The 15,208-nt window shown below is 40.8% G+C and overlaps 1 protein-coding gene across 4 annotated transcripts in view; it reads left to right on the top strand.

Annotated features, from left to right (window-relative positions):
• The window catches only part of Zcwpw2 (zinc finger CW-type and PWWP domain containing 2), a 129,825-nt gene that overhangs the window by 56,660 nt on the left and 57,957 nt on the right, over nt 1–15,208 (top strand). For 2 of the 4 annotated variants that reach the window (XM_040740344.1, XM_040740345.1), the window contains exon 5: nt 6,436–6,482. The exons of the other annotated variants lie outside the window; for them this stretch is intronic. In XM_040740344.1, coding sequence (XP_040596278.1) covers nt 6,436–6,482 — 47 coding nt within the window. The remainder of the gene's footprint in view (nt 1–6,435; nt 6,483–15,208) is intronic. 4 annotated transcript variants of the gene reach the window in all.

Here is a 15,208-nt window from a genome sequence, read left to right as displayed (position 1 = left end):
TATGAAAGTTCCTCCTCACTCTTATGATCTAACTCTTTCCAGGTTTCCAGGTCCCTCCTTCCCATTCCCCCCCAACTTCAGTATACACACACACAGTCAGTTAGTGTTGCCCACATGCACAGAGATTTAGTATACACACACAGTCAGTTAGTGTTGTCCACATGCACAGAGATTTAGTATACACATACAGTCAGTTAGTGTTGTCCACATGCACAGAGATTTAGTATACACAGTCAGTTAGTGTTGTCCACATGCACAGAGATTTAGTATACACACACACACAGTCAGTTAGTGTTGCCCACATGCACAGAGATTTAGTGTACACACACACACAGTTAGTGTTGCCCACATGCACAGAGATTTAGTATACACACACAGTCAGTGTTGTCCACATGCACAGAGATTTAGTATACACATACAGTCAGTTAGTGTTGTCCACATGCACAGAGATTTAGTATACACACACAGTCAGTTAGTGTTGTCTACATGCACAGAGATTTAGGGCTTTCCACTGCAGTATTAGCAAGCTACTAGAGGCTCTGTCCTCACAAAACTAACTTTATCTTTCCTGGAATCTGTCAGTTACTTGTGGCTTCTAAACTAGGAACCAGGCCTTGTGATCCATCAACTCCACGCTAGGCTAATCTTGTGCAAGTCTTGTGCAAGCTCACAACTGTTTAGAGTTTATGGGAACAGCTTCCTGTCACACCCAGAAGACACTGTTTTATAGCAATCATCTGTAAATCTTTCTGCTTCTGCCCCCTTGTTCATGATGTTTCCTGAGCTTTGCGGGAGGGACTGTGACATAGATGTCTCCTTCAGAGATAAGGGGTCCACAGTGCTTATTCTTTGCATTATTTGTGTTCTTTCTATTAACCTCTATTACAAAAAAAAGCTTCTCTGATTCAGCGGAGAGCGGGACTGATCTGTGGGTGTGTTTGGAAAGCAGTTGGAAACCATGTCAGTTTAACAGATGACAGTAGTAGATCCCCCCCCCTCCGATCTGTGACCTCTCCAGCTGCAAGTCTTTGCCCAGGTTTACTGTACCAGGTGTGGTTTCCTGTTGTTGAGCAGGCCTTAAATCCAATCAGATCCTGGTGGTTATCGCCTAAGATATGCATGCTGGGATTATGCCAATGGGTATACATCGCCAGGGGAGTCCACAGGTTCACAGTTGGGCAAGACTGTTGGTATCTTTTGTCTCACAGTCTAGCACCTCACAGCTCTCTTAAAAGCTGGCCTTAAGGGAAGGAGGCTTGGGAGATGGTGCCAACTTGACTTCTCTAAGTCCTGTGAACAAAGCAGGTGGCATCTTCTGCCACAGGTTCTTACACCATCAGCTTCCGGTGATCAACCAAGGGCAGTATCAGTAACCTCCTCAAGCTGCTTTTAAAATTATATTACAAGCATAATATAATGCTTTCAAAGTTAACCTAGCATATTCATGATGCATTTAAATGTATCAGGTGTTTTAGCTAACACATCAGGTCATTTTGAGGAAACATTCTTAAACCATACATGTTACGGTTTATCATGTATAGCCTTTAAGTTCACTCACTTGAATGGCTCAGTTGACACAGCACACTTAAGATTATGATTGTTCCATGAAATAATTATAATAAACTCAAAATGTTTTGAAATATTTTTGTGCAGTGATTGCAGTAATTTTATAGCCTACACAGCCTTATGTCTATTACCTTAAGTTTGAAAGCAGGGTCCTTTGTGGACTCTACAGTAACAGTGAAGTGTTTTCTCCATTGGAAAAGTGTCATGAATATTCCCAGTAAATTTGTATAGAGCTTTTGATTTGAGAAAAGGTTTAAACACCTATCCACCTAAGTTTAGGCTCTAAAGTCATTCAGTTGGCCTGAAAAAGTAAAACACGGCTGGCAAGTATTGCGGCTATGGTCACCAGAGACACTGACTACTGCAGATGTGGCTCGTTCCTTATACTGACAATGCCATTCATTAGCAGTGCAGGTCCAGCTTGCTGTGTTGTCACAGCACAGCTCTGTCTGTGTGCAGTCAGTTCTCGTTCAACTTTCCACCTTTAAATAACATAGTCACTTAGCTGAAGGGGTGATACGTGTTTTCCACTGGGGCTGACTTGCTCTCTCAGTGGTTTGGACTGTCTTGGTCATCAATATGCTGAGCCACTTGTCTCCTGTCCTTTGACATTTCCCCTGAGAACCTCACGTACAGTGATTCTCTGGTTGGTTCTGTAGCAAAGGTGAATTCTCGTGCTAAAAGTCTGGTGACTTTTATATGCAGAATTTGATATAACTCAGCCTGACTTTTGAGAGCCATGACCTCAGGACATCATTTTTGTCCTTGAAGTAGCCAGTGTGGGAGGTAAGGACAGATATCTAAAGGTTATGTCTTTGCCAACTCAGGATTGCTTTTCTAGGCCTGCAGCTTCAACTCAAAGATAGTTGATTCAGTCTCCAAATGTGCTTAGCATCCAATGTGGAGTACGGTATAGTATTTAGCTTCTTATTGTATCCAGAAATAGTTTTCAGAGGTTAGCCTACATTTAGATATTTCACTATAGGCAAGTTGCTCAGAGGCAACTTGGAGGATTTTTTTCTGAAGGTTTCATACTCTAGCCTAGAACTAATTACATTAAATATTTTGTTCATGTTCTTTTTACCTGTAACAACTGACACTCTATTGTTTTTGATGCAGCTTATTTATTTAGAATGTATGTGGTCATTAGATGATATGTATAAAGGACTCAATGAATTTAAGGTTCTGATTTAATCGTACCTTTTGTTGTTTGTTTATTTTAATTAACTAATAGCCCAACTTAGTAATTCCCTTACTGAAGTTTGAAAACTTGATTATTGTCCTCTATTTCTTTTTCTATGTGTGTGTGCCTGTGTGTGTGTGCCTGTGTGCGTGTGTGTGTGTCTGTGTGTGTGTGTGTGTGTGTGTGTGTGTGTGTAAATCAAATACCAAAAGCCTTACACTTGCTAGGCAAATACTACCACTGCACTACCTGCTCAACCCTGTGCTCTACATTTGGGGTAGATTTGCCTACCTCTACTTTTTCCCTAGAATTACTCATGCTTTTACAAAACAGACTTCCATGCTTAGAAGAGTCTTGGGTTCACAAAAATTGGGTTTAAGTTTCCACATGCCTTCTGTCCACTCAGAACTCACCATGTGATTTGTTATAATTAGTGGACCCACACTGACACATCCTAGTTATCTTTAGAGTTCATAGTGTACATGAGGGTTCACTGTAGGTTCCCACTCTGTGTCTGACAGGTATAATCTCATGTGCTCTTCATTGTCCTACTTCATACAGTGATGTCATAGACTTAAAAATTCTGGTGTCCTAGCTATTCATCTCTTCTCCCTGCTAACACTTGGCGACTGTTCCTATCACATTCTCCACAGTTTTGACTTTTCCAGAACGTCTCATGATTGGAATCATAAGTAAATCATCCTTCTATATCAGCTTCCTTCCTATAGTAACATATGCTTGTTTTGTTTTTGCATGAGTCTATAGCTCATTCCTTCTTAGTGCAGAGTAATATTCTACTCCTGTGCATGCCACAGGTCCTGCCATTCATCTAACTAGGAACATCTGAATACTTGCTGATGAATGTCCTTTTGTGTAGCCATGAAATTTCAACCCCCTTGAGCAATAGGAAGAAGCATGTGTACTGATGCCTTGTTGAAAACACACTGATTGCCAACATTGTGTTACTAATGGCTGAGAATTCCTGTTGTTCTGCATGCTCTCAGTATTGTGTTACAGTTTACATTCTCCAAAGTGGTGTCACCTCATGTGATTTTTGAGGGCCCTGGTTATCACTGGTGCTCAATACTATCATATGCACACTTGTTCTTTTGTGTTTTCTTTGCTGAAGTGTCTTCGCAGGTCTTTTGGCCTTTGGTTATTTATTTATATGACAATACTCCAGCCTTTGCCTACATATGTGGAGGTTATAGGAACGCAGCACCATGCCCGGCCCGCCTAACCTTCCTCACTTCTCTCTCCTCACCATCCCGTCCTTCCACTCCTCCCTTCCTTCTTTGTTTCTGTCTTACTTCACTTTGGTCAGTTTCTCTTAATATAGTCTCAGGCCCAGAGCTTCATTCCCCAGGATGTATCCTGCTCACCGAGGAGGATACAAAAGCATCCTTCATTCTGTTACAATGCCTTCCATCCCTTGCATTTCTTTCTTACTCTTAGAAGTCTCATGCTTCCTTGCGTCACTTCTCTGCTTCTGATGTTGTTGGCTCTTAACATTCAGTTTCTTAGAATGAGAATCATAAATATTTCACATTAACTGTCTAACAGATCTACCATGCCTGCCATATAGGTTTGTCTGCCTGCCTGTCTATCTACCCATTCATTTCTCCATCTCTCTTCAAAGTTGTTAGGTTTTGACTTTTAACATGACATATTTTTATTGAAAGGTGGGTGTGGTATACTGGGTGACACGGACTGTAGGCTCGGCCTTTAGTCCTCTGGACAGTGCTAAGGTGTGGGGTTGAGGGAGCATTATTCTGTAGTCCTAGCAATAGATATCAGTTCTAGGCTGTGAACTTGACAAGAAGCCTCCCCATGTTCTTTCTTCATTCACTTAAGTGATAAAGGATAACCACAGGGGGCCCCAGCTGTATGTTTTGCTTCCCCCCAATGAGTGCAGCTCTGAGAAAATCAAGCTGCACTGAACAGTAGTAATGCAGCTTCTGTGTGGGCCGGTCTTCTCAAGGACAAGGATGTGGGTCTTTCCCCCCTTCTCTCTGCCATATGTTTGGGTGAGTTTTCTCCGGCCTTCCCTATGAGAAGTCGGTGGCTCTCTAGAGGAAGAACTCACAGGGTTCCAGATCTTCTACCTTGCCCATGATGGGTTTTGTTTCACAGGTTTGTCCACATTTAATCTCCAGGGGTGTGCCAATTAGGGTTCAGATTTCCTTACCCCTACACTGGCTGTCATGTAAGAGTCTGTCTACATGTTTCTGCTCAGGTAAATCATAACTCTCTGCATTGATCAGTTTCTCCAGATTTGGGAGCATAAGTGTGCCCCTTTTCTTTGGTGGATCTAATTATGGACTTTCAGTTTAGCTCTTAACATAATGAGATGCGGTGGCAACTCTTAAAGCCCTTACATGCCTGACCAGAACCTGGCCACAGTTGAGGAAGCCCAGAGTCACAGTGTTATGGAGGTCACGCCTGATATTAAACAGCACTGCATGCCAACTTCTGTTAATCTTGCCACATATTCCAGGCTTTCTTAATGTTTAGACACATGCAAAATATCAGGAAAGAGGTGGGGATTTCTTCTAGTTGGAGGAATCACCTGTGATGGTGATTAGTCTTGTGTGTTCTTGAATGAAGGAAAATGGTTTTTCTTGGAGGAGGGTTACCTTAAACATTAGGGGGATGCAGGACACTCTACATGTGGAAGCCAGTGGTAAGTATAAATACAACACACTTCCCTGGGTGTTCATTTTCTGTCAGTTCTTAATATTCTTTGATAACGTCATACATGTGTACAATGACATATGGCACATACATTCCCTATCCCCCCAACTGCCCCTGTATGTTCCAACATTTCTCCCTTTTAACATGTTTTCTTTCAACAACCCACTATGTCCAATTAGTGCTGCCCATAGGTGCATGGGTTTGGGCCATCCACTGGGCATAAGAAACCTACCTCTGGCCACATATTCAAAGAAGAATTATTCTCTGTCAGGTGTTACCAACATATGCACATACATATATTGTATATACCAAAATATTACATGGAGTATTTTCCATGAGCTAGTTGGTTACTAAATATTCTGGTGTCAGTAGCAGTCTGAGAAATAGTACCAATGTCCATATTCTTATGGAATCTTATCTGAGACAATGTTGGTTACTTCAGTGGTCCCAAATGGAGGCAGCAGACACCCTGGGCAGACTAGGGGCTTGTAATCAAATCTACTTTGCCAATGCAACCACAGGCAGTGTGCTGGAATATCGGTTTTCTCAGTTGAACAAGGAAGATGCAATATTATATAGATTAAATGACATGTAGATTAACTGTTATGCAGATTAGCTGGATATTCCTATTCTAGTGTTTAGCATATAACAGGTGTGCAAGTAGAGATACCATGGACTTAATTCTAGAGTCTGTGTACTGGAATGCACAGACTGGCCAGAAACCATAAAGTAGGCAGATTTAATGCTAACAAATACAATGTAAAGGACATTCATCAGATAAGAGTTCCTTCCAGACTTTGTGACTTTTGGACTACTGAGCTGCACTCAACTGTGAGGAGGTGAATATATTAGCTTTTATTTAAAAGGGCCACTGAAAACAGTCCTGTTGCTAATGTGTGCTAAAGTAAAACATGCTGGTTTTGTACCTGTGTATCTATTGGAACAGGAGGATGGGCTCTTTTTTAAAGTAGACATATTATACTATCTTGCAGATAGAACCAAAGCAGGTGCCAAAGCTGCTGTGGTGGCCAAGAAAAGGGTAAGACCATGTTTCAAAGTTAACTTCAAATTCTGTTTTTCCAGGAAAGTAAATTTCTGAAGTTTAGTTGAGTATGTATTTGCTTTCATAGACTGACCCTAAGCAATATCTGTGATGATTTCCATTAATCTTGTGAAATTTGGGCAATAGAAACACAAATGGACAAAGGAACAAGTAGTTTTATTTAAATCATATTTTACATATACACTCATAACAATGTTTCTATATATATTGTTACTTTAATACATGAGAAAATTAATTTTCTCCTAGAAAATTCAAACAATTAAAGTTTATAGCTTAATATGGCTATTAAACTTAAGTAGAGAACAATATTGAGCAGCTAAATAAAGTTCTGGATAAAATATTTTAGTGGAAATTTTAAAGCCAATTACATTTAAAAATATACTTTAAAAATTAACACATTATTTTGAATGTTGCATGTGGAATAGTGTTGAACTCTATCCACTTTGCAAAATACGATTAAGATATTGGCATTCTCAGATGGCAATGCCCAATTATAGGACATCACTGAAGTGAAAACGAGAGGGTGCTGACAGCATGTGCTTGGGCATATAGTGCATCAGTGACATAAAGAAACCAGCTGTGCTCACAAGAAGAGCCTGTGCTGGGATTGCCTGGGCTCATGGTGGGCTTGGGAGGGTCAGACCAGAGACGGCCAAGTGTGGTTTGACAGGACGGAAAGGGCTGTTTCGATGAGTCTAGAGACTATTTGTCTTTAAGATGAATACCACTTTTGAAGTGTGTGTGTGTGTGTGTGTGTGTGTGTGTGTGTGTGTAAGAGAGAGACAGACAGACAGACAGACAGACAGAAATGAGTTCTTTGAAGGTCAGATTTTGAATTTTTTGTCACTGTTCATGTTTTGTTTTTTGCTTTTAGGGTCTTGGTAGGTAGCTCATGCTGGCCTCAGACTCACTGGCCTGGAACTCCTGCTTCTCTCATCCCTTAGTGTTGAAATTATATGAGTGTGATAGCTCACCCTGCTAAATTTAAAAACTTTTATCCTTTTGCTTTTGGGCTTATGAAAGGGATCTTATAAAGCAAGGCTATTACTTCTCCGCATGAAGGAGTTCGGTGCCACAGAAGACAAAGCCGTCTCTGTAAGAGTCCAGGGCTAGGCCCCGTGTGCACACTGGGGGTTTGAAGAGTGTGTAAGAGTCCAGGGCTAGGCCCCGTGTGCACACTGGGGGTTTGTAGAGTGTGTAAGAGTCCAGGGCTAGGCCCCGTGTGCACACTGGGGGTTTGCAGAGTGTGTAAGAGTCCAGGACTAGGCCCTGTGTGCACACTGGGGGTTTGCAGGACATGTAAATCAGTTCAGCCTTGCCATTGTACAGTGTGGACAGAATTAATTATTTCAGTGTCTTCTAATGCATATATGGAATAAAAACGTTATAAAGACATTGACTATTTCCAAGTATCGTTTACATTTGCCATTGTCCCCAGAAGGACAGCAGTAGACTTAGGAAAATACTACTTATTATAAAAATGAGTCAAAGTGTCATAATGAAACACATTATTTCATCCAGCTAGCTAGTAAAATTTCTTGAAAAGATGGATAAGTACATACAACATATTTGATAATGAAAATATAAAATTTAATGTGAGGCTCCACAGCTTCTGTTCAGAATGCCGATTCTAACTGTAGAGAAGACCATTGAGTTGTGTAGACTTTGGGTCTGGCTAGTTTCAATGGGTAATGTTTTTACTTATTTGCAAGTTTTGAACAATAAATCTTGTAAAATTAAAACATTATTAATAGCTGGGCGTTGGTGGTGCACACCTTTAATCCCAGCACTCGGGAGGCAGAGGCAGGTGGATCTCTGTGAGTTCGAGGCCATCCTGGTCTACAGAGCAAGTTCCAGGACAGCCTCCAAAACGATATAGAGAAACCCTGTCTCGAAAAACAAAAAAAAATCCCCATTATTAATAAAAGGCAAACGATAAAAGCAAACAAAGAGAAAATGTGCTGTTGTCTCGAAAGGCCAAATACAAGGCAGTTCCTGCTTTATCCACTACTCTGACTCCGTGCACATTGCAGGATGAGGGTAGCAATCTGGGCACTGGGGTGGGCTTCTGCTTAGTTCCATGCTGAGGTCTCCCCTTGATGGGACTGACCATGAGTATTTCCCATGCCACCAGGGAGAAGCTCCCTCCCAGCAGTCCTCAGTCACCTCAGGGCCGTGACGATATGTGCTTGCTCAGCTCTACAATGAATATTTCTTTTGTTTCTCAAGCCTTTTGAAATAGGTAGGTAGGGGCTCCTTCTAAGGCCCCTCACTATGATGATGAAGCTGAGGCTCACAGGTGTCTGTGACAGCTTAAAGATCACACTGGTGTCACCCCAAGTCTCTAGAGGCTCACCCCAGCCCCTTTCCATGAATCTACTCTTCACAAGTCAGACCCAGGAAGAGGCCACTTTTGCCTGTTGACAGCTTTTCAAATTTTCATTCGTCTCAGAAACTCAGCTTTATAAAAGCATAAATCATAGGCAAGCAAAGAAGAAATACTAGTTGGAGCAAAATGGGAGATATTAGGAATTTTGGTTTATATTAGTTTTAAATAATACAAGGAGGGTTATTGGGAAGAGCCTGGCACATTAGATACACTGAAGTAAATGGAACAGACTGTGCATGAAGTGCCTAACATTTGGAATGACTTGTGGATGGCCAAACTTCGAAATGTAGTTACATAGTGTGCTAATAAAATAGTATTATATCAACACAGTGTTTAGAAGTCTTATTATGGAAAGAGAAACTAACATAGGCTAGACACATTATTCTTGAAATTATTGCAAGATTTGCTTTACACAACATGCTATAACATTTTCAACTACATATTCAACTGGATGAAACTCGGGTTACTAGTCAGGCTTGGCAGCAAGCAGCTTTGCCTACTGACACATCTCCCTGGCCCCGAGTACATCTTTCCCAAACTCTGGTTCATTTTGGATATCCTCAAGGTCATCTTTTCCACTGTCATTTCCATTTTAATTATTGTTACTTATTTTTATATGTTTATTAGACATATTCCTTCAGAAAACTTTATCCATGTTTTTACCCACTTCTGCTCGCCCCATAATTTATGTTATTCCTGACTGATTTGTAAACATGGATGTACTCATTAGTTATAAATTAGTTAACAATAGTTTATCAATGTGTTAGCATTCATCATTACTTATTCATCAGAATGTTTAGTAGTTCAGGTAACTTTCTTGTCTTGGAGTCTTCAGGCTTTTGTGACCTGCTTGAAAATATTGCCACTCCAGTTACACAGGCTATAGTTTGTTCTTGACTCCATTTTTCTTCTGCTGCTCTAGCCACAGTGAAGTACAGCTTCTGCTCCTGCCCCTTGTCCAGATCACTTCCTTAGGACAATTAGAGAGACTCCTGAAGAAATGCCATGCTGTTCTTTCTCACCAGCAAATGCCACAGCTGTCACCAACAAATAGCATAACAAGGATGGCATTGCCAGTTTAAGTCATGTTTTGTTGTTTAATTTGCATTTCTCCAAAGTTAGTTGCTTTTGACTTCTTAGTATTTTTTTGCAAATTTATATAAACCAACTATATATGGTATTCACTTTTCCTTAGATTTTGCTCTATTATAGCACATGCTTTTCCTTTATCCCTAGAAGTATAGTTAGAAACATTTGTATGTGGACACATGTGTGCTTTCAACTTTGATTATTGTACTATTAAAATGCATTGGGGATAGTATGGTGGGAAGGATATGCATGGTATCTAGAGGTAAATTATGAGTTTCAAATTCCAAATCTTAGCACTTGCTGGCAGTGTGAGGCAATATTTGCTTCTTACTTCTCCAAGCTCTGGTTTCTTCTTATGTGAGAATAAAAGTATTGCAGAACAGTTTCTCTGTGTTACTTCCCCATCCACTGCTCTGAGGGAGGGCAATGCTTTGCAGATGCTAGCTGCTAAGGGGACGTGGACTTATTTCACATGTTGTGTGAACACAGGGCACAAAATACTATCTTCAGCTTCCTAATCAGCCATCCCAAAGCTATCATTGAATTATAATCAGTCTTTCCATTCTCCACTTTTTATGATCTGCAGGCATTTGAAATGTTAAAATATCTATTTCCATATCTATTCTTTATATTCATTAAGCAAGTTCCAAACTGCTTTATTCTCTCTGTCTTTTCTTTGATATGTGAACTAGTGACTCTTTATTACCCCATCTTTTCAAAAACTTTTATTATTCTTGCCTGTTGACTTTTCAGATGAACCTTAAAATTATTTTGCCAAGAATGATTTAGTCAGAGGAATCCTATTGAGATGGTGATTGGTATTGTGGAAGGATCTTATGTGCTAATTATGGAGAAAGTGTGTTGATTGTACAAAACCCACTCGTGTAGAAACTAACTTGTCTTGTTCACTTTTCTCTAGTTCCCAATGAATAGTCTTCTGTTCACAATTGACTTGATACCAGCTGAGTTTTGTTGGTTGGAAAGGATTTCCTCTTCACTTTATTCCTCTACCCCTGTCCTTCCTTCCTTTCTTTTTTGATTACACACAGACATTATGCGTAGAGAGAAGCTTTCCCGCCAGCCTGGTTCCAGAGCTGCAACAGTCCCAAATAAACACACAGGAGGCTATATTAATTATGAAGCTGTTGGCCTTGCTTATTTCTTACTGGCTAGCTCTGAATTAAGTATTTATTCCATAATTGTTAGTCTAAGTGTTTCTCTTACTGGAGAACTTTCTGGGCTTCTTATCCCTATGGCAGTTACATCTTGACTCCCTGTGTTTCTCCTACCCAGAGTCTTCCTGGACTCCTAGTCCCACCTATCTTGCTTCCCTATTGGCCAACAGTGCTTTATTGACATATACACAGGACTTCTACATCAATTATATATGTGGGTCTTTTTTCTAATGTTTACTAATACCAAGAATTTAACTTATATCATTTGAAGAAAAAAGCTAGTGACCATTCTCTTGTGACACATGTATAATGAAATACTTTAGGCTGTGCATTTCCTGATGAAGAAAATTTTTCAAACCTATTACAAAGTTCTTCCTAACAACCAGACACTACGCCAACCTGGTTAGCAGGCCAGCCTGGAACACCTCATGACTAGATGCCTGGCCCTGCGTGGGACTTGCTAAGCTCATGGTTGTTAATGTGGTATCTGTGCACTACAACTCAGCACATTTACTTAGCTCCCTGTGCATCTCCCCCAAGAGACAAGTATCACGACCAGTCTCTACTGCTGGCATCTGGTCCCAGACTGAGGGAGATCTCCAGAATTGCAGCAAGCAGTGAGCACATGCAGGCACAGTCAGTGAGTGAGCCCATGCAGACAGTCAGTCAGTGAGCCTGTACAAGCACGGTCAGTGAGTGAGCCCATGCAGACACAGTCAGACTTTACATCTCACTGTTTCCCTCTTGTTGCACTTGCTGTACAGCCTGCACCTTCCCATAGGTCATTGTTTCCTAAGCCTGGCTAAGTGAGGTGTCCTGTCACCACTTTATTCTGTGTCATTGCTTACTGTAGTTTTCTTTTAGTTGTTAATAATCAAATTTTCAACAAAGTTTTAAGATCTAACTGTGTTTCATTAGTGATCCCGAGCCAGTCAGTCTGTCATCTGTGCATGGTCGCACAATCCCACTCGTCTCCCAGTCTGGCCTGCACCAGGCCACCCAAGGTTACCTTCCTTGTGTGGGTGAGCAGAGGGGCTGCTCTCACAAGTGATGCCATACCTGCTGGTTTCATCTGTTCTCCGGGGACTTAGTGTAGGAACCCAATCCACAGAAATGGTCACTCAGGAATTATTCATATATATATATGCATATATATATGTATGTATGTATATATATACATATATATAATTTTTAAATTTAAATTTAAATTAGAAACAAGGTTGCTTCAAATGTCAATTCCAGGTCCCTCTCCCTTTCCCTCCCACCAACCCCTCCAATATCCCCTCATTTCCCCAGGGAGGGTGAAGTCCTCCATGGAGGTGTCCATAGTCTGTCATTTCATTCAGGGCAGGGCCTAGGCCCTCCCCCAAGAGTCCAGTGAGAGTGCATCTCTCATTGTTGGATGGGAGTCCAAAGTCCATTTGTATACCTGGGATAAATATTGATCTACTACCCAAGGCTCAATAGATTACCTAGGCCTCCTCACTGACACCCCATTCAGGGGGTCTTGATCAGTCCCATTCTGGATTCCCAAGCATCAGTCTGGGATTCCAGAGCTAACCCTTGTCAGGTCAGCTGTTTCTGGGGATTAAACCAGCCCAGTCTTAACCCCTTTGGTCATCAGTCCTCCCTCTCTGTCACTGGATTTCTTGAGTTCAGCTCAGTGCTTAGCCATGGGAGTCTGCCTCTGCTTCCATCAGCCACTGAATGAAGGTTCTGTTTCCCAGACTCTCTGGTCATGGGATTGTAGGCTGGCACTCCCCAGATCTATGTCTAAAATCCATATATGAGAGAGTACATGCCATGTTTCTCTTTTTGTGACTGGGTATTCTCGCTCAGGATGTTTTTTTTTCTAGTGCCATCCATTTGCCTGCAAATTTCAGGAGTCCATTTTTTTTCTGCTGAATAATACTCCATTGTGTAGATGTGCCACATTTTCTCTATCCACTCTTCGGTTGAGGGGCATCTAGGTTGCTTCCAAATTCTGGCTATTACAAATAATGCTGCTATGAACATAGTGGAACAGACATCCTTGTATGAATGGGCATCTTTTGGATATATGCCTAAGAGCAGAGTTGCTGGGTCTTGTGGTAGGTTTATTCCCATTTTTTTTGAGGAATCTCCATACTGATTTCCAAAGTGGCTGTACCAGTTGGCACTCCCACCAGCAATGGAGGAGTGTTCCCCTTTCACCACATCCTCTCCAGCATAAATTGTCATTGGTGTTTCTGATTTTAGCCATCCTGACATGAGTGAGATGGTATCTCAGAGTTGTTTTGATTTGCATTTTCCGGATGGCTAAGGATGTTGAGCACTTTCTCAAGTGCCTCTCAGACATTTTAGACTCTTCTATTGAAAATTCTCTATTTAGTTCTGTAGCCCACTTTTAATTGGATCCATTGGTATTTTGGAGACTTGCTTCTTGAGTTCTTTGTAAATTTTGGAGATCAGCCCTCTGTCAGATGTGGGGTTAGTGAATATTTTTTCTCATTCTGTGGGCTGCCTTTTTGTCTTGCTGACTGTGTCCTTTGCCTTACAGAAGTTTCTCAGTTTCAGGAGGTCCCATTTATTAATTGTTGATCTCACTGTCTGTGCTACTGGTGTTATGTTCAGGAAGGTGTCTCCTGTACCAATTCGTTCAAGGGTACCACCCACTTTCTCTTCTAAGAGGTTCAGTGTGGCTGGATATATGTTGAGGTCTTTGATCCATTTTGACTTAAGTTTTGTGCATGGCGATAGACATGGATTGATCTGCTTTCTTCTACATGCCAGCATCCAGTTATGCCAGCACCATTTGTTGAAGATGCATTCTTTTTTCCATTGTATATGTTTAGCTTCTTTGTCAAAGATCATACATGTGTGGGTTAATATCAGGGTTTTCAAATTGATTCCATTGGTCTACCTGTCTATTTTTGTGCCAGTACCAAGCTGTTTTCAGGACTATAGTTCTATAATAGAGCTTGAAGTCAGGGATGGTGATGCCTCCAGATGTTGCCTTGCTGAACAGTGTTGTTTTGGCTATCCTGGGTCTTTTGTTTTTCCATACAAAATTGATTATTGTTCTTTCAACGTCTGTGAAGAATTGTGCCAGGATTCTAATGGGGATTGCACTGAATCTGTAGATTGCTTTTGGCAGGATTGCCATTTTTACTACATTGATCCTACCTATCCAAAAGCATGGGAGATCTTTCCATTTTCTGAGGGCTTCTTTAATTTCTTTCTTTAAAGACTCAAAGTTCTTTCGGTGCAGGTCCTTCACTTGTTTGGTTAGTGTTACCCCAAGATATTTTATGTTGTTGTGGCAATTGTAAAGGGTGATGTTTCTCTGATTTCTTTCTCAGCCCCTTTATCATCTGTATATAGAAGTGCTACTGATTTTATTTTGTTGATCTTGTAGCCTGACACTTTGCTGAAGGTGATAATCAGCTGTAAGAGTTCCCTGGTAGAGTTCTTTGTGTCATTTATGTAAACTATCATATCATCTGCAAATAGTGAAAGTTTGACCTCCTCCTTTCCAGTTTGTATCCCCTTGATCTCCTTTTGTTGTCGTATGGCTCTGGCTAGAAATTCAAGTACAATATTGAAAAGATATGGAGAGAGTGAGCAGCCTTGTGTTGTTCCTGATTTTAATGGAATTGCGTTGAGTTTCTGTCCATTTAGCTTGATGTTGGCTGTTGGTTTGCTATATATAGCTTTTATTATGTTTAGGTATGTTCCTGTTATCCCAGATCTCTCTAAGACCTTTATCATGAAGGGGTGTTGGATTTCGTCAAAGGCTTTTTCAGCATCTAATGAGATGATCATGTGATTTTTGTTTTTCAGTTTGTTTATATGGTGGATTACATTGATGGATTTTCTTATGTTGAACCATCTCTGCATCGCTGGGATGAAATCTACTTGATCGTGGTGAATAATTGTTTTGATGTGTTCTTGGATCCGATTTGCCAGTATTTTATTGAGTATTTTTGCATCAATGTTCATTAGGGATATTGGTCTGAAGTTCTCTTTCTTAGTTGTGTCTTTGTGTGGCTTGGGGATCAAGGTTATTG

This window comes from Mesocricetus auratus, unplaced genomic scaffold (genome assembly GCF_017639785.1).
Source record: "Mesocricetus auratus isolate SY011 unplaced genomic scaffold, BCM_Maur_2.0 Super-Scaffold_100691, whole genome shotgun sequence".
NCBI classification, from domain to species: domain Eukaryota; kingdom Metazoa; phylum Chordata; class Mammalia; order Rodentia; family Cricetidae; genus Mesocricetus; species Mesocricetus auratus.
The sequence above is the reverse complement of the archived record's forward strand: the minus strand, read 5'-3'. Positions and strand labels throughout refer to the sequence as shown.